This window comes from Sceloporus undulatus, chromosome 4 (genome assembly GCF_019175285.1).
Source record: "Sceloporus undulatus isolate JIND9_A2432 ecotype Alabama chromosome 4, SceUnd_v1.1, whole genome shotgun sequence".
In the NCBI taxonomy this organism is placed as follows: Eukaryota; Metazoa; Chordata; class Lepidosauria; order Squamata; family Phrynosomatidae; genus Sceloporus; species Sceloporus undulatus.
Genome location: NC_056525.1, coordinates 174,091,702 through 174,110,512, shown reverse-complemented (window position 1 = coordinate 174,110,512; position 18,811 = coordinate 174,091,702). Strand labels below are relative to the sequence as shown.

The following is an 18,811-nucleotide window of genomic DNA, read 5'->3' as shown; positions in this document are numbered from 1 at the left end:
GAAAGGGCTGCCTGTTTGGTGCCTTGGGGGTGCTGCAGGGCTTAGCAGTAGCGGGAGGGGAGCAAGGCAGCCTTACCTCCTCAGCCCAAGAGAAAGGGCTGCTCCTTGGGCTCCTCCTGGGCGGAAGCGCCAGCCTCCAGCCCTGGCCTTCCTCTCTCAGCCCCACCTTCCCTCCTCCTTCCGCCGGCCAAAGCGGGTGGAGCCTCTCTGGAAGGAGGAGGCAGGCAGCAGGCGCAGCAGAGGAAAGCGCCCGGCGGAGGGAGGAGGAGGAGGAAAACAGCCCAGGCCTCCTTCCTGACGCTCTGCAGCCAAGCAGGCGCTCCTTGACCCTTCTGCCTTCAGGTGACTTTTCTCTCCATTGGAAGAGGGGCCTGGTGGTAGGTGAGGCTCAAGGGACTTCTTGTAAGAGGGGCTCCTTTAGGGGCAGGCTCTCCATTCATGATACTGTATACTTTCAAAGGTATAGCCCTGGTTGGTTGTAGGAAGAGAGGCCTTGGAGACACACGGAAAAGGAAGAGAGAGCTTGGCAGCATCAGCTTTCCTAGGCGCATTGGATCCCCTGCTCACAAAGGCATCTGAGGAAGCAGACTTCAGTCTAGCAAAGCTCAGGCTGCCCAGTTCTTTCTTCCAGGGAGGCGTCTCAAAGGTGCTACAAGACCTCTCTACATACTAGTTCATATACAGTATATATATATATATAGAGAGAGAGAGAATGTATTCTCTCATCCTGGAAAGGAGTACTCTGTGCATGCATACACATGTGTGTGTACACACATATATACTATATGTACTGTATTCTCCTACCGTGGAAAGGTATACTCTGTGTGTGAATGCATGCGTGTGTGTATATATATTTTCTCCTACCATGGAAAGGAGTACTCTCTGTGTGTGTACACACACATACACACACACACACATATATATAAATACACACAATATATATTTATATTATTTGTGTGTGTGTGTGTGTACATATATATTCTCCTAGCATGGAAAGGAGTACTCTGTGTGTGCGTGCATGTGTGTGTGTGCATACACACATATACACACAAATATATACATAATATATATATTATTTGTGTGTGTGTGTGTGTGAGAGAGAGAGGGACAGCCACCTGGAAAGGCTATAGAACAGTTGAGCAGCAGCTTAATGGTTACAGCATAGCATGGCCAAGCAATCCAAACTAGAGATAGGAGGAACAATGGGGATTGTGAAAGATTAACCAGAACTGTGGAAACTTGCCAGGAAGACAGGAATGAGCCAATAAACTGGTTCTGGGGAATTATTAAGAATTGTTAAAAACTAAACCAAAAGAGATGTTGCTTAAGCTATGCTTGTATTTTTGAATGTATAAAAGGTTTGAAGAAAGACAATTGGGTGTGATAGTCTTGGAATCGCCATTTAGGCAGCTGTGTATATATATTTTCTCCTACCATGGAAAGGAGTACTCTGTGTGTGCATGCATGTGTGTTTGTGTGCATACACACATATACACACACATATATACACACAATATATATATATATTATTTGTGTGTTTGTATTCTCCTACCATGGAAAGAAGTACTCTGTGTGTGCATGTGTATGAGTGTGGGTGTGTACACACATATACACACACCATATATAGCAGTTCGTGGTCTCTGTAGGACTCTCCTCCAGCCCCACATTTCAAATGAACTGATTTTCTTCCTATCAGCTTTCAGCACTGTCCAGCTTTCACAACCTGTACAGTACGTAGAAACTGGAAATTGGTTGATTCTTATTTTGGTATTTAATGATATGCCTTTACACTTGATGTGTAGTGATACAAAAAAAGTTGTCTGTCCTGTTTCATTTCATGATTCATTTCTACACGTGGCAAGTTTCATGAGAGGGGGTTTGCCATTGCCCTCCTCTGAGGCTGAGAGTGTGTGACTTGTCCAAGGTCATCCAGTGGGTTTTTATCCTCAAGTGAGGAATCTTTAGCAGTTACATTTATTTCCCTCCCTTCCTTGAGTAACAGCATACCTGGCTCTTCTTCTTCCTACTTTAACCTCACAGCAACCCTGTGAGGTAGATCATATTAAGGGAGCTGTTGCAACCTCTATATTCCAAAACTTACTTAGTTGTTTTGACTCCACAGGAATTCCAGTTAGTTATATTAATGTCAGCATAGTTGGAAAGAAACTGTTGTGGTAGAAAGCTGTATCTCAGCTGGTTAGACTTAATGGCCCATGAAGCTCTTCCAGCTCTATGATTTTGTTATTCAGTTGTTGTTGCTGTTATTATGGTTATTTGTACTCCACTTTTCCTCTAAAACTGGGACTCAAAGTGGCTTACAATCTAAAAACAAAGTACAATTAAAAACTTCCAAAACTGACAATTAAAATGAAATTAAACTACATCCAGCCTTCCATTTTTGTGGGGGATCCATTCGCAGGGGACCACCTCCTGTGAAAATGGAGTCTCACCTATATTCAAGCCCCATAGGCTTGAATGGGGCGCATGCCCAACAGGTGCACAAAGGGTTGCACTGTGGGGGCATGCCCCTTTGATAATGATGGAAGTCCTCTGTGAATATTCAAGACCGTGGACGTCAAGTCCACGAGAAAGGAGGGGCGACTATATTACTCTGTTAAAACAGATCAATTGTTTAAAAATAGAATTCAGTTAAAAAAGATAAAAGCACTGAAAAATCATACAATTTAAAACAATGCAACACCCCTAGGACATTCTTTTAAAACTTTCTGTTTTAAACACCTGTCTGAACAGGACGGTCTTAGCATGCCAGGAAAAGGAAACAAAGAGGGGACCATTCTGGTCTCCCTGGGAAAAGAGTTCCACAGTCTAGGGGCAGGCACAGAGAAGGCCCTGTCTTATGTCCTAACCGACTGTGCTTGTGATGGTGGTGGGAATGAAAGAAGGACCTCTACTGAAGATCTCAGAGCCCAGGCCGGCTCATACAGGGAGATATGGTCTGCCAAATAGCCTGGACCAGAGTCATATAGGCCTTTATGGGTCATAACCAGCACTTTGAATTATGCCCAAAAACAAACTGTACAGTGGTTGGCATTGTACTGCATTTGGAAGTAGACATGGGCCCTTTTTTTGGGTATACATTAACCCAAACACAGCCCAACACACAGTGGAGTGGTGTCAGGTAATCCTGACTCCAATTTCACATTACTGTACATTGCCTCATCCTCAGCATCTGCCTTTAAAGGAGCAATATCACCACTGTGGAGGCCCATATGCATACAGCTTCTACTCTCGTGCAGAGTGTGTGTGCATACATCCATCAATACAACCAGGGAGCACACAGTCACTCCCATGCAGAAGTGTATAACTTCAGCTGATAGCTCCTCCGCTATGGTGTAGCTAGCATTCTGTCTCCTGGCACAGGAGGTAAGGTCAGGCCTACTTAACACATGAGAAAACTATAGGTACAAATATTGCCATAAACTACTGAATTCAAACAGAAGACAAGGTGTGGCAAAAACATAATGACAATGTAGGAATTTTAACTGTTTGATTCACAAGTAGCTGTGGGACATTTTTCTCTGTACAAAGGTTTCCCAGGCCATGGAAAATTCCCCAGCTCCATCTGGAGATGACAAATGTGATGAAGCCAAGATACAAAAAGACCGAGTGGTAACTGAAGAAGAATGGCTCCAAAAATGGCAGACAAAAAATATTGGGTTTCATAACGAAGAACGACATCCGTATGTATTTTTGTGTTCTACAAATGCACAGCCTCTCATCTGGTGCCATCCATAAGTATTGGATTATAACTTCTGTCATCCCTAGCCAGTTTAGTCAAAAGCCAGGCTGCCTATGGGTTATGATTATAGCCCAAACCCTCAGGTGGAGAATATTGATATTTAGATTTGTAAAGCTTCCTATGATTCTAGAAGGCAAAGAAGCAGATTTGAATTAATCGCCCTAAATTAATGGCTGCCAAAATAAATGGCTATGCATGTACAAGTTCTTTATGACCTGGATTTGTATAAATTGTGAAGAATGGGACAGAGAAAATTCTGCACAATCAAATTACTATAAAGTGGCAGCATTGTGAGCCAGAGGTGACAAACATGTTGCTCTCCATATATTGTTGGATTGCAACTCCCAGAAGTCCTCACCAGTATAATCAATGATAAGAGATTATGGGAGCTGTAATCCACCAGTGTGATCATAAGTGTACTGTGGAACACTGATGGCTATGAAAGTGTCTCTAAATGTAAACATATAGCTGCGAGCTGCTGCTAAATTGTGACAATGAGCTTGCATTTATTTATTTTACAGAAAGCATGCTTCCAGTCTTTTTATCTTTGTGGGAAAAGGAATGAAAATCTCCATGCTGTTTAATTAGAGGTTGCTTCACACATAGAACTTTATGGCTAGAGCAAACTAAATGTCCGTATAGTCAAGCTATTCTCTTGCAACAGTGGCCAGCAAGAACTTTGTAGGAATTCAAAGGTGTGGCACAAGAAGATGGCTGTCCTTAGTACATTTGTTTCCAGTCACTTGTATCACTTGGAAATTTGAGGAAGGGGGTAGAAGGGGGAAAGAAAGGAATGTAGCAGCACTTCTAAGACTGTTTTTTATTTTTGCATGAGCTTTTGTGGATATAAACCCACTTCTTCTGATGTGACATTTCTTTCCCCCCCCCCCCCCTCCTCCCTCCCTTCTTTTTATTCTGCACGAGAGTAATATGGATACTTCTTTGATAATGTGAAGAACAGATTCCCCAGCACTTTTTCTCAGCTCTCTTTTCGTTTAAGGCAAAATTGTCCAAGTTAGAATGTATAATCTTATATTGTCACCAACTACACAGTTGTTTTGGGTATGTCTGTGTATTTAAAATCGCTTTGAAATACCAGTGTAGTCTCAATAGTTCAGTGAGTTATGCCGATTTGCCAAATGATATCATGCTTATAGAACTAAACAGTAAAACCCAGGTCCAAAAAACATTGCAGAAATAATCCAGTTTGTGATTGCTTTAACTGCTCTGGCTCAGTGCTATGGAATCCTGGGAACTGTAGTTTATTGTAGCACCAGCACTAAATGTCTCACAAAACTACAGTTCCCAAAATTCCCTAACATTGAGCTAGGGCATTTAAGTGGTCTCAAACTGGATTATTTCTGCAATGTGTTTTGGACCTCAGTTATACTGTTTACAGTCAGTAAAGTTGTCTTCTTCTGCAGTCTTCTCAGGAAGTATCTGGATCTCCTTCTGAGCGGCAGGAGTGGACTGAAAATATTTTTTCCACTTTGTGGTAAAACCATTGAAATGAAATGGTAAGTGCATGTTTCATTGAAATGAAATAGGGGAAATGAACAATCACAGTGCTACACTTTATTTTGACATAGCTTTACAGCTCTGTGGGTGTGAGTCTATAAACCACAGGCAGATGTAAAAAACATGAAAAAAGAGATTGTGTAAGATTGCTGTCTCATGCAGATGTACTTTGTACTGCAAACATTCTCATGAGGTATTTACCAGACACCACTTTGCTGTGTCTTTCTGAAAAGTAACCATGATCACTTATTTATGGCTGAATTCTTCTCAGTTCTGAAGATTAAACTAGACTTGCCAAACCTGGTACCCCTCCAGATGTGTTGGACTACAGTGCCTACTACCCCTGACTATGCGCCTTCCTGGCTGGGGCTAATGTGATTTGTAATCCAAAACGTACACATTGTACTTGATTGAAGAAGGCTTGAACATTTCAGTTGGAAATGCCTCATTACTGAATCTGATGGACTCTTTAAACACAATCCACAGGGGTAGTCTTCTGTATAGTTCCCACTGAAATAAATGGGAGATGCATAAAAGCTGTAATATTTGGCCAGACTTGAAATTAGCTGAAAGAGATACAACAGTATAGAAGGGAGGCATCTAGTGTTGAGAATAACTGACATACTGAAAACTGTAAGTGTAAGTATTGCTTAATATTACAGTTCATGACTATTCAGTTTATCCATATGCAAATAGGTATGGAGATATTTGACAATAATATGCACTGTGTTCACCATCACATTTGCAACACAGAGCATATTTTCATGCCTCATTTGTTAGTTAGAAGTCACAGAAACTAGGGCAGCTTGGCCTGTGTCTTGCTTCATATTTGAAAAAACAAGAAAAACAGATTTAGAAAGAATATCTGTAGTGTTGGGGTTAAGGTAAAAGTATCCACACTTTATCACACATCCACTTGTTACCAAAGCTCCAAGATCTGGCCTGGTTTAGTCGCAGGAATGGCTTTTAAAATGTAACAGGCAATCATCTAGCCAGATTTCATTTTCAAAGATGACACCACCACTCAACCACACCACTGTATCCTTGAACACATGGAACCTTATTTCCACATAGGACGAGAACAGACAGCCATTTAAAGCTGCTGTCTGGGTGGCCTGGGAGTGCAGCGTTTATATACTGCGTGCTTCCATGCCACCTTAAAGTCAGGCAGCCGCCCAGATGTGGGCAGCTTCAAGATGCTTCGGAGGTGTGGCATTTAGATGCTGCACACTGTCAGAACATCTTGAAGCCAGCTTTGGGCTGCAGCAGGGCCAAGGAAGGCTCTTCTTTCCTGGCCCAAACAGAGCAGATCTTTTCTGCTCCTTTTTGGGCCAGGTTCAAGGTGTATTGGGCTGTGGTGTGTGTTTGCCATGGCCCCCAATCTTTCTTTAGTGGTGTGGCTTCAAGCCGCCCCTTCTTGTTGGTCTGTTCTGGCCCATAGTCAACTTGGATGAATCTCCTTGTTTAAGATTGTCAGGTCCAAAACACTCTGCAGAAATAATCCAGTTTGAGACTGCTTTAACTGCCCTGGCTCAGTGCTAGGGAATTCTGGGAACTGTAGTTTATTGTTATACCAGAGCGCTCTGGCAGAGAAGTCTCAATGTCTCACAAAACTACAGTTCCCAGGATTCCCCAGCATTCAGCCAAGGCAGTTAAAGCGGTCTCAAACTGGATTATTTCTGCAGCGTGTTTTGGTCCTCAGTCTCCTTAATGTCTTTTCACAACTGTAAATTTATGCAGTATTGCCTTCATTTTCTTGGTTCTCTGGAGGCCAGCTACATATGGTAGGCAAAAGGAACCCCAGCACCATTTTAAAACAGAAGATGCATCTTATACTTTTAATGCCATGGATAAAAGTCACGAAAATCAATTGTAGCTGAGCAGCTTTGGTCAGTAAAAAGTTAGGCATCTCTTCCTGTCCTTCCTTTTTCTTGACTTGAAATTCCCCATTCCCAAAGCTATTTTACATTATTTAAAAACAACAGTCACCTTTTTTCTGAGTTTTTGTGCATATCTTGCCAGTTCTCAGACACATTATTGAGGAGGAGCCAAGCCTGTGGCTAACTAAATGAATTTTGATTATTTTTTAAATTGTTTTTAGAAGACACAGTAATAAAGCATAAATAATCAGACTGTCTTTTGTTGTTACACATAGGTTAGCTGACCTTGGTCACCATGTCACTGGTGTGGAAATCAGTGAAAGTGCACTGAAGGAGTTTTTTACTGACCAAAACCTTTCCTTTACAGAAGAAACAATTCCAGAGATCCCTGGAGCTAAATTATTTAAGGTTTGTGTTAGGCTCTTCATTTTCTTGAAGAAAATGTATGTGTGTAACTAAGCACATTTGATTATCAGTGACTCAAAGCAATGTCATTTTGGCACCTGCAAACCATATTTGCAAATCAACAAACAGGTTCACAAATATGTGCTCAGTTACTCCACTCTATAGAGAAACTAGCCTTTCCTTCCTTCCTTTTGTCAGTGCTAACCATGGCTTCATGTTTTCTTAATTTATTTGAGATATTTCTCAACTGTTTACATGTAAAACATGGGCACTAACACAAACTATGATTATTATAAATCAGCGCTAGATAACATCAGAAGGCCAGGATACACACTGGACCCTCTGGAAACCTGTGAGAGGCTGCACCAGCACCAAATCTGCAACCCATGTTGCCACTAATTCAGCAGTAGCTATAGAGAATCTCTGGTGTACAGGAAGTGCCTCTGCAAGACAGGAAACTGCTTTGTATGGTACACAATGCATAAAGCAAGAGTCCATTTCAGCCAAAATTATTTTACAGTCTAAGCCAGGGGTAGGCAACCTGCGGCCCGTGGGCCGAATGCGGCCTGGCAAGGCCTTGGGACCGGCCCCAGCCCGGTCCTGCCGCCGATTGCCGCCTGAGCCTTTGGCCTATCAGGAGGAGGCGGGCAAGGGGGGACAAGTGGAAGGCAAGGGGCGGCAAGTGGCGGGCAAGGGGGGGCAATTGTCTATAGAAGCCTCCGAAACATGCATTTATATTAACTTTTTTTAAAAATCAGCAATTTTTTTTGCGTGTCCTCCATTTTTAAAAAAATGTCTCCTCCATTTGAAAATTTTGTCCTACATTTGCCCCGGTTTATTTATTTAATTAATTTTTAAAAAAATTATTTAATTATTTATTTTTTGGCTTCGGCCCCCCCAGTTGTCTGAGGGACAGCAACCCAGCCCCTGGCTCAAAAAGGTTGCCTACCCCTGGTCTAAGCCTTTAACATACAGGTTTATCACAAGGGAAAAAAGAGGGGAGCATAGCAGGATGCTTCTGTCAATATTGCGTGATTTGGCAAAGATTATCACACAATGTTGCAAATATCCCGTGATTGTCACGTAAATAAACAGGAATTATAGCACCACCTTTTATTCACTATAATTCCTTTTTATTCATGGGATAATCATGGCATATTTGCAATGTCGAGCAACATTGTGTGATAATCTTTACCAGATCACGCTATGCTTCCCTTTTTTCTCCCCCAGTGCGATAAATCCCTATGTTAAAGGCTTAGATTGTAAAATACAGTAATTTTGTAGCCATTCACCAAGAACCGAGAAGTGACTTCATACTGATAACTATGGATAGAAGCCCCAAACAGTAGAAGTAAATGCCTTGAAAAGTATTAATTGAACAGTTTTAAGCTGAATTCTCACTTTGAAGTTCCTATGAGTTCAGGGGATTATTAGAGAGCTCATGTGTTTAAAACCAGATGCTTTGTTAAGTATCCTTGCATTAGATTCCCCCCCCCCAAATATTCATCTTAAATACTGAAATAAAATTTAATGCTTTAATTTAATGCTTTCTGAATCTTACTAATCATACTTTCTACTTCAGTGTTTTATTTTAAAAAATGTTAACTGAAGTTCTGTCCCTTTTTTCATTGTAGAGCACCTCTGGAAATATTTCTTTATACTGTTGCAGTATATATGATTTGACCAGGTAGGAACAAGCTGGTGCTTTTAATTTCAGTCATAATGTTTATGATGATGTTAAACTCTGCATGGCTGATTCCACCAAAGATATTCCCTCAAAATGGAGCAAGAGTTAAACATTTGCTTTATTTCTGGTATTCTGGTTATGAGCATTGTTGCTTTTTGTAGCTGATGTGGCACTACCAGTGTGAAAGAAGGAAGTTTTTTTATATAGCTATAAAGAAATGTTTGCTTCCTTAATATGGATCCTAAATTATTTTCAGAAATGGGGTGGGGAAGGAGATTATTAATGTCAAAATGCAGTACAGTAGTCGGGCTGCTAATTTCAGAAGGTCTTTAAATCCAATACATCTTACTAGAACTACTCTTGAGTAAATGGTTTTAGTTTTGTTTTTGTTTTTTACTTAAACCAATCAATTCCCTCATCCTGAGGCACAAACAAAAACAAGAAGTAGGTTTGCAAAACTCCAAGAGAGTCAGGTTGGTAAAGGACCAACAGGTAAAACAAAATGTTGGCTCTTTAGCATAATGTGTCATTTGATTAATAACCTAATTACTAACTCAATTCTGTAGTCATTTTTAATGTTGAAATTGTTCCCCTTACTTTAAAAAATGTAATTGCCTTTTTTAATTAGCAAATTCTCAGCTTAATTCATAACTCAGGGCCCGAACAGACAGGCCAAAATAAAGCTGCTTAGGGTCACTTTAGAGGAATGCTGCTTAAATGACACACACATCTTAAGAGTCCAAAAGCTGCACCAAAGCTGCGCTCTAGTCCTTAGGACTGGAGCATGGCTTTGGCACAGCCTCTGACCTCTTAGGACACATGTGTCATTTAAACAGCAAACTTCCAAAGTGGCCCAAAGCAGCTTTATTTTGGCCTGTCTATTCAGGCCCTTAATTAATTTTAATTTGTTATTATTTCATGTGTTATTGTCTGTTTAAGGACAACTTTACATGTTTCATAATGCTTTGGATCTTAAACTTTATAAATAATACGAACTGTTCACATAATGTATGTTGTATTGTTCATGCCATGAATAAGGGTACTGTATGAGTTTAACACAAGAGCCACATACTTACAGCATGAGAAAAGCACTTGTTTCACATACAACATAATACAGTAAATATACCTCTTGTTCAGCTCTACACAGATATCACTGCTGTATCATTAGCATTATCTTCCTCGTGCAGATTGAGAGTGTTCTCCAAATTAATTTTTAAAACCTATACTTCTTTTCTGCAATATGTGTTTGACCTGTGTCACAGTTTAACAATTTCTGATGTGAAACTTCATTTTCTCTCCTTGTAGCACAGTTACTGGCAAGTTTGATGGGGTTTGGGACAGGGGATCTCTAGTAGCTGTTAATCCTTCTGAAAGAAAACGGTCAGTACCCCATACTATATTTTATGTTACTATTGAAATCTTTTCTGTTAATTGCTAAAGCCTCTTGACTCTAACAAAACAGCTATTTCCTTTCTTGACATAACTTGCATTAGTCACTCTTCCGCTTCCACTCCAGGCCTCCTTAATAACCGAGGTCCTTATCACACCATGCTGTTATACCATCATAGCTGTGGTCTGGTCATGCTTTTGTCTCAGCTTTATCACACAATTTCATGGTTCTTCTGGTACTGTTCTGCTATACTGTCATTGGGAATGTGATTTTTTTTCATATTGAAAATAATCCGTTAATCCCTATCCCACTATGATTTAGTAGCCATCTTGAGTGAAGATGTATTATTCCACTTTATTATGAGAATGATCAGTTAGTGGGAGTGGTGTGGATGTGGTTTTGTTGCCCCTCTGTTAGAGATTCTCAAGGAAGTCTTCAGCTGAGAGAACTCAGACTACTTCTGGTGCTTGGGCAGGAAGGAAAAGACTTCTCAAGAAAATGGCTGTATTTTCTATGGTCTACACTCTTGAAACCATTTCAGATTTTTTTTCTATTTTTTAAAAATATAAATAGTTTGCTGTTATAATGCATTAACACTGCAATAATCACTTGTTAACCATTGAAAGTCACTGTTCAGATGCTTTTAGTACATAGGGATAGAATCCTACTGGGTGACTGTGGGCAAGTCACACTCTTTCATTCTCAGAAGAAGGCAAGAGCAAATCCTCTATAAACAAATCTTGCTAAGAAAAGAAAACATGATAGGTTTGCCTTAGGCTCTCCATAAGTAAGAAATTACTTGAAGGTATACAACAGTAAAAACATCATCATCATTATGGACTGTGCCCCTTAGAGTGACAGTGGGCCGCCAAACGTGACTGCTAGGGAAGGCTGACCCCCAAGTCCTTTCTAGTTATGTAAAGAAGATGTTCAGATTTCTCTTGTGCTCAGAACAAGGCCTCCATCCTTTGTACCATGCTGGGCTGGCACACAACAGTTTGGCGCCCAAGCCAGAAATGTCCTTTTCCCCCTCCACACACAGACTCACTAATTATCATGGAACAAAATGAATGGAATCTGCATAAGAGCTGTATTGTTCCTTTCAGAGGGGTGTGTACAGGAAAACATCCCAGTGTCTCATGGGTCAGATCATGTCTGCTTCCTATTCTGCTGTTCATCAGAGTATTTTGTAACAGTGGCTGGGCAAGCTTACTTAGCAGGAGCAAATATTTCAGGGACATGCGGAGAGCTCTCTGAAATGTCTGGAAGGAAAAACTTACTGGAACGTGGGGAAAGTGATTTATCCCTTACGCTCCCCCTCCCCAAAAATAGGGGGCTGGTTTGTTGTGTGCATAGAGACAATGGTTTGAGACAGAGAAAGAGAGATCTGAGTGTTAGCTGTGAGCAAAAGAAGCAATAGTCATGTGGCACCTCAAAGCCTAACATAACATAAGTTTGCCTGTAGTAGAGTCCACTTCACCAGATTCATGAAGTGCTATCACAAGGTGACAAATATATCTTTACCTGTTAGCAGAGGTGGGTGAGTGTAAGGCAGTGAGGTTAGGGTGAAATATAGGCTGCCTGATAAGTATGTCCACATTGTTACAGAAGCTATTGATATCACAAATCTAACATTGGTAAGCTAGTTGGGATATGTTTGTTGTTCTGTGCCTTCAAGACAACTCTGACCTATGGTGACCCTCTTACAGGGTTATCTTGGCAAGATTTCTTCAGAGGATGGTTGCCATTGCCTTCCTCTTACGGCTGAGAGAATGTGACTTGCCTAAGGTTACTCTGTAGGTTTCCATGGCTAAGCGGGGATTCAAACACTGATTTCTTGGAATACAACTTTCAAGCCACTATATCACATGGTCTGAATTAGGAGATGTAGTGGGACAAAAACATGTTACCTTGATTCCAGCCACAGATGGTAGTACTGAGCTGCCTGATAAATTCTAATTCAGCAGTTTCGTGCCATTGAATCTTCTTTACTAAAAAATTACCATTTTATGATTAGCAATGACAGAGTGAGGACAGGAATCTTGCTCTCTGGGGAACTTATGTGGGATGGCAGATCTGCTGCCTGACAGGACTGCATATGCTGTTTGCCTTCACGTATAGTCTATTTGTATATTTAAATTTATAATGCATTTATTTATTTATTTATAGTCCACCTGTCTCAGTGGAACAAACTCCCTCAAAGTGTAGTGGAGTCTCCTTCCTTAGAGGTCTTCAAACAGAGGCTGGATGGCCATCTGTCGGGGATGCTTTGATTGTGATTTCCTGCATGGCAGGGGGTTGGACTGGATGGCCCTTGTGGTCTCTTCCAACTCTACAATTCTATGATTCTATGTCTCCCAATACTGGATCCAAGCCAGCAAGTAGATCAAGTATTATAAAAAGGACATAAGTTTCTAATACTGTGTTTTCCCAAAGGAGCCAAAACCAGATATAATTTCTCCTGAAACGTCTCACTGTTTGTTTATCAGTGCAGGCTTGTACTGTAGCCATGCTATCTCTATTAGATTTGTTTAAGTGTAACTCTGAGGATCTTATTCACTTCAGTTATGCACTTTCATGTTTTGTGTATACAAATCAGTTTGATGCCATGATTACTTTTCTTTTTAGATATGCCCAGTTGATCTTATCTCTGATGAACAAAAGGTGTTGTTGCCTTCTAATTACTTGTGCATATGATCCAAACAAACATAAAGGTAAGGATATTTGGGTTGAAATCACATCTGTATATTGTGAAAATGTAATACTGGCTCACACAGCTGGATTTCCCATGAGGAGGTGACCTTTTATGACTGGAGATAAGTAAGAAACTGGGTCATGAGATAAGTCCAACAAGGGATTACAGAGCAGCAGGGATAAAGCATGTCAGGCTTCTAAACCATATGTTGATCTGTGATCCTGGCACATTTGTATGTTTCTACCATTTTATTATGTTTGTTCAATTGTAGGTTCCCCATGCCTTTTTAGCCTAGCCCTGGACTCCCAAAATAGCAAATAAAAAGTCCAGTTAAAATAAAATTCAGCAGTAAAAAATATAGTTAAAACAGACCAAATCACTAATGATTAAGACTTCAAATAAATGGCTGATTGATGTATTCGTGGATCTGCACTTGAAGCAGGTTGCAAAAAAGGGAAGATTCTATTATTTAGTAGAAAAATTAATCATAGAAATCCACGTTAACACATCAATGTTTAGTTCAGACCTAAAACTAGGGTTAGGATTTAGGTACCAAGTGCAAAATATCATGTGAGAGTTTCCTTACTATTAACAACTTTTTCACACTCACACACACACACACACCCTACTTATCAAGTTTTGGAAGTATACTTGAATCATCACCAAACTGAATTAAAATTAATCTGGTTTTATCATTGCACTCACTGAGAAAAAGCAACTACACTGGCGTTTTCAATATCAGTTTAGTAATATTCCTGGTTTGGTACTGTATTTCTCCTTCTCCTTATCTGATTTGTCCATTGCATTTTCAGGTCCACCCTTCTATGTTCCTGACTCTGAAGTGAAAAGTTTATATGGTGAGTCAGCTGAACAGCCTAAAACTTTTAATCTTGATCAAAGTACATTTAACAGATCAAATGCATACTCGTGATCTTGGAACAAATTTGGCATGTCCTCCACTGAAAACAGACTGCAATGCAATGTTCAGATATTTACTTCCTAAGGAGGATTTAGAAGCATGTGCAGTCTGATAATAGAAACAAGAAATGTATCAAACCCCTCAGAAATCATTACTTCTCCAAAAAGTAGAACAGCTGATTGCTTTGTGCTAGAGAAAAAAAATCTGAACCCACACCTCTAGTAAACAGATCCTGTCACCTTGTTGTCCAAGGTTATTTTCTGTGCTGAGCCCGAGTAATTTAATCCAGAGGTTTAGATCCATTCTTAGTCTCTCCAGAACTTCTAAGATTCCTGCCAGCCCATAAATCAAACATCCTTTATATTGACGCCAAATATTTTCAGTTATAATTATTGCAGTTGTGCACCTACACATAAGCTAGGTATGGCATGTCAAAATGACTTAGTTAATATTATACATGAACAAAATATTATTGTTGTTGTGTGTCTTCAAGTCACTTCTGATTTATGGCAACTCTATCACCAGGTTTTCTTGCCAAGATTTGTTGAGAGGTGGGTTGCCTTTGCTCTCCTTTGAAGCTGAGAGACTGCGAGATTGCTGACTCTCTAGCTAAATATTGCTATCTTAATTTAATCAGTACATCAATCAGTATCCAAAGGAGAAGACTTTTCCCATTTCAAAATAAATCCATGCAAATGCAAAAGAAAGAAACCTTTTAATCTCATTCTTATTTTCTTTTTTCAGGCAAATACTGTGACATTAAGTGTCTTGAAAAAATTGACAGTTTATCGAATCGACCAAAGAAATGGGGTTTAGATTATTTTTGGGAGGTACTGTATATGCTCACATTAAAATAGCCAGGATAATATTGAAACTGTTAAAATAATCTCAGGGAATAACAGCTTGATTGCAGAACACCTTAATGGTTTGGACTTTCACTAAAAGATTCTCTAGACATTTGATTTGACTTACCTATGTTTTAAATTAATATTTTTGCAAATTAAAATATAAACATCACTTTGTCTTCCAAAGAATCAGTGACTATGTGTACATGTATGTGTGAGAGGAAGGGAGGGATGGACTTTGAAGACTAAATTCACCAGCACCATCCCAGCTTTTCACTGTTTTCAGTAAATATGTTGCTGTATTTCTTGGGCTGTGTAGTCATTAGAGTGAGGGAAGGTCCAGTGTTAAGCCTTAAATCTTCCACACACTGGATATGTTGCCCCATCTTACATCCAAAGTAGCTTACCAACAAGATCAAAATTTCACACTCCCCTTATTAATAAAAACCACATATAAATTCAAGGAGGGAAATAAACCTAGATGCATATTAAATACTAAGCCCACCCAATTTTATCTCCATATTTTCTAAACAGAAAGGTATGGTCAGCCATTCTGAAAGCCATCAAAATAAGTTTCAACAGACCACCTGTGAATGATATGCTGCAAAACATTCTCCATCCCACAGTACTATGGCCACTTCTGAAAATGCCCTGCTCCTTGCTGAGGTCAGCATAACTACAAAAATTATGCAGCATCCAATACAGATCTTTAATGAAGGAAGGGAAAGGGAGGGTATGTAGGGAAAGAGTGTCCCATGGGAATCTTGGACCAGGGAGGTTTTAAAATAGGATTGGATAAAGTGCAAACCTGCAGCCATATGTAGCTCCCAAGGCTAGTTTTTTGACCCTTGATCCTTCCAGATTCCATCCTCAGACTGCTCTTTTTCTCAGTTCCCTAAAAGGCCAGGACGGCCTCTGTGAGGATCGCCTCTGTGAGAGGCAATTCAGTGTTTAAACATGCTGCAGCCCCCTGCCCTGTTCAGCTTCAAAAACAAAAATCCACCTATTTTTCAAAACCAGAAGTAGAGTCAGGGGTTGGGTTTCTTTTTATTTCACATTTTCAGCAGTCTGTGTACCCCCAGAGGGGTCCCAGCTGCAGAAAATTAGTCCCCAATGACTGCAGTTGTGCATGGAGTTTAAAGGTTAAAACCCCATCTTTAACTGAGCCTGAAACAGCTACTGAAATAGCCTGTGCAACAGCAAAAGAAATTGCCTCCCCCTTGAATTAAGTGGAGAAGGAAGATTTAGATACCCTGCTGTGCTTGTTAATTTACTGTTTCTAAAAGGGGATATAATTTGCCAAACATAGAGGAGAAACAGTGTGGTTCTAGTTTTCACTAAGGCCCTTTTATCTATCCTCCCAGAATGCAACTACTATATATCTTCATCCATTGACTGTTGTTTCCAAATTATAATTTAGTGCTAAAACAGAAAACCTTGATTAATTAAATATGAATTAATCTTGAAAGCATTTGATTGGCACATTCATTTCCAGACTTGGATGGCCTATGACAGTGATGTCAAATCTTTTAGAGACTTGAGTGTCCAAACTTAAACATGTTCCAGCACTGGGTCTTGCTGGGGGAGGGACTTCCAGAGAGGCAGCTAAAGGCCTGGGCAGGTAGTGGGAAGAGGAGGAACAGGCACGTGCCTGTTCCCCTTCTTCCTGCCCACCTACCTGTCTTTGTGTGCCCTCATAAATGGCTTTGCATGCCAGAGAGGGCACACATACCATCATAGGTCTATGGTGCTCCATGTCAAACCTTGCCTTAGAGACTGTGAGGCTGAGCAGGTGGACAAGGAAAACTGGGTTCATCCCATTTCCCCCCCCCCCCCCTGGTGGGAAACCTTATGTCCCCCTTGGCCCTTTGCCAAGGCAGACTGAACACCCATAGGCGGTCCACACTACACGGTGTCAAGCTTGGGTTTTGTTTCAGTTTTTTGCCTCCCCACCATGCATCCGTACCATTGTACAAGCACACTACCTGAGACCAGAATTACCTCCCTCTTTCTATCCAGTTGCCATCTCACTGGATGTTCTGCATTTCTTAAAGTACCCAGTGCCTTCAGGTGCGGTGTTCCATCAGCAGTGTTTAAGTGTTCCACATGTCCCTCCAGTTAAGTGGAATCGGGAGATGCCATCTTGTGATTTGCCTCAGGCAGCGAAGAGTCTTATGCCCGTTCAGGGTATATGCCCGTTCAGGGTACATTTCAAAGGGTCTGCTTCTTTTACAGGAAAGTCAACTGACAGTTTATACTGAAGGTTGGGGTTTTGTTTGATGTTTTTATGTTTGTATTACCTGTTTATTTTTTAAAATGTATTGTTTAAAAGGAGGAAGCAAGCAGGCACCCAGACAAACTGCATTTGTTTTGAGACACCATCGGCTCCCCAAACACATTTGAGAAATTCCTAGACAGGCCCTGTTAGCTATCATTGGGGCTAGAAAATCACCATCAGTGAAGGAAATTTTGAAGGTAAATTTTAGGCTAAGCAGTGGGAAAAAATTACACCTCAGTAATTTCTGCAAGCAAGGTAATGCTTGGCAGCTGCATCATGTTGCTAGTTTTTGCACAAATGGATTAATGCTCTTCACATTTTTGCTTAAAGCATTCTCAGCCTCAAAGGGTTCCAGAATCCAGAAAATGATTACTATCCATTGGCTTACAGTCCAAAAGGGGAAGAAGAAAACAAATCCAGCCAGCAGTTTTTAAAAGTTATAAAACTGTGGTAATGATCAACTACAATGGAAACACCTCTGACAGAGAGAGAGAAAAATAGTCACATGGGAGCTAGACTCTCAGCAGAGCTATAAACACATTAAAAGCCTAGAAGGTGGGAGGGGGTTGTTCATTTAATTTTTGCAAAGTGAATTTAACTCTACATTTAAGCCATAGGTAAGAAAGCGGGAAGTCAACTTTTAGTATTTTTGTGAATGTCAGTAGTTTAGTTTAATGTTTAATTAGCTAGAAGTAGTGGAGTTATTTAGATGTGTATGTAATTGGGATTTATGTTTTAAATGTATTGTTTTCTTTATGTTTTCATTATATTTCATTATATACTCCATTAAAAGTTGATTAAACAATAAAAAGCCTCGATGTTATGTTCAGTGACTTCCTGACATCGGTATCTGAATATTTTCCCATATATTGTTGGATCGCAACTCTCAGCAGTCCCAGCCAGCATAGTCAAAGGTGAGGAATAGTGAGAATTACCACTGAACAACAAATGGAGGGATGCACAAGTCCTTCCTTGGTTTAAGGACATGTACCTTCTCTTTGCACATTACTTCAGGAAACGATAACTACAAGAAAGTGTAAAATGGCTCCAAACTGCAGTATATTTTTTTAAAAAATCCTAATGGATCAAAGCACGTAGTTATAGCCAGTCTCTTTGTCCCAATAAGTAACCAAAGTGGGGCAAATGGGTGCCCACCCTCCCAAACCACCCCTAGCCAAGTCCCTGTGTGGGGAATGTCTTTTTAATCTGTGATGGAAGGCCTCTGTAGCCACGATTCATTTAGCACTGCAGACAGTTAAACAACTGCAAAAAGAGTGTACTTTCCATGAAGTCCTTCGAGAGACTTAAAAAAACAACAGCTTAACAGTGATGAAGAAACTTGACAGAAAAGACTTCACATGACCTTAAGTGTCACCTTAAATGAATATTTTTAAACATAATTTTTGGTGGAAAACATTGAGGCAGAAAGTAAAC

At 40.3% G+C, this 18,811-nt stretch overlaps 2 protein-coding genes across 6 annotated transcripts in view; one reads left to right on the top strand and one right to left on the bottom strand.

Moving 5' to 3' along the window:
- Nucleotides 1-195, bottom strand: part of KDM1B (lysine demethylase 1B) — a 34,653-nt gene extending 34,458 nt beyond the window's left edge. For both annotated transcript variants that reach the window (XM_042461987.1, XM_042461983.1), the window contains exon 1: nt 77-195. The gene's annotated coding sequence lies outside the window, so the exon portion shown is untranslated. The remainder of the gene's footprint in view (nt 1-76) is intronic.
- On the top strand, nt 188-18,188 carry TPMT (thiopurine S-methyltransferase). 4 transcript variants are annotated; one of them, XM_042461989.1, is made up of 10 exons: nt 188-342; nt 3,550-3,701; nt 5,185-5,277; nt 7,434-7,566; nt 9,198-9,250; nt 10,556-10,630; nt 13,269-13,354; nt 14,148-14,192; nt 14,999-15,084; nt 17,708-18,188. In XM_042461989.1, exons 2-10 carry the CDS (start codon nt 3,562-3,564, stop codon nt 17,744-17,746), a joined length of 750 nt encoding a protein of 249 aa, XP_042317923.1. In that variant the 5' UTR covers nt 188-342; nt 3,550-3,561; the 3' UTR covers nt 17,747-18,188. The 4 variants fall into 4 exon arrangements, with proteins under 4 accessions (XP_042317923.1, XP_042317926.1, XP_042317925.1 ...); XM_042461990.1 differs by having other exon boundaries at nt 191-381; XM_042461992.1 differs by lacking the exon at nt 14,999-15,084.
- Nucleotides 18,189-18,811: the final 623 nt, after the last annotated feature.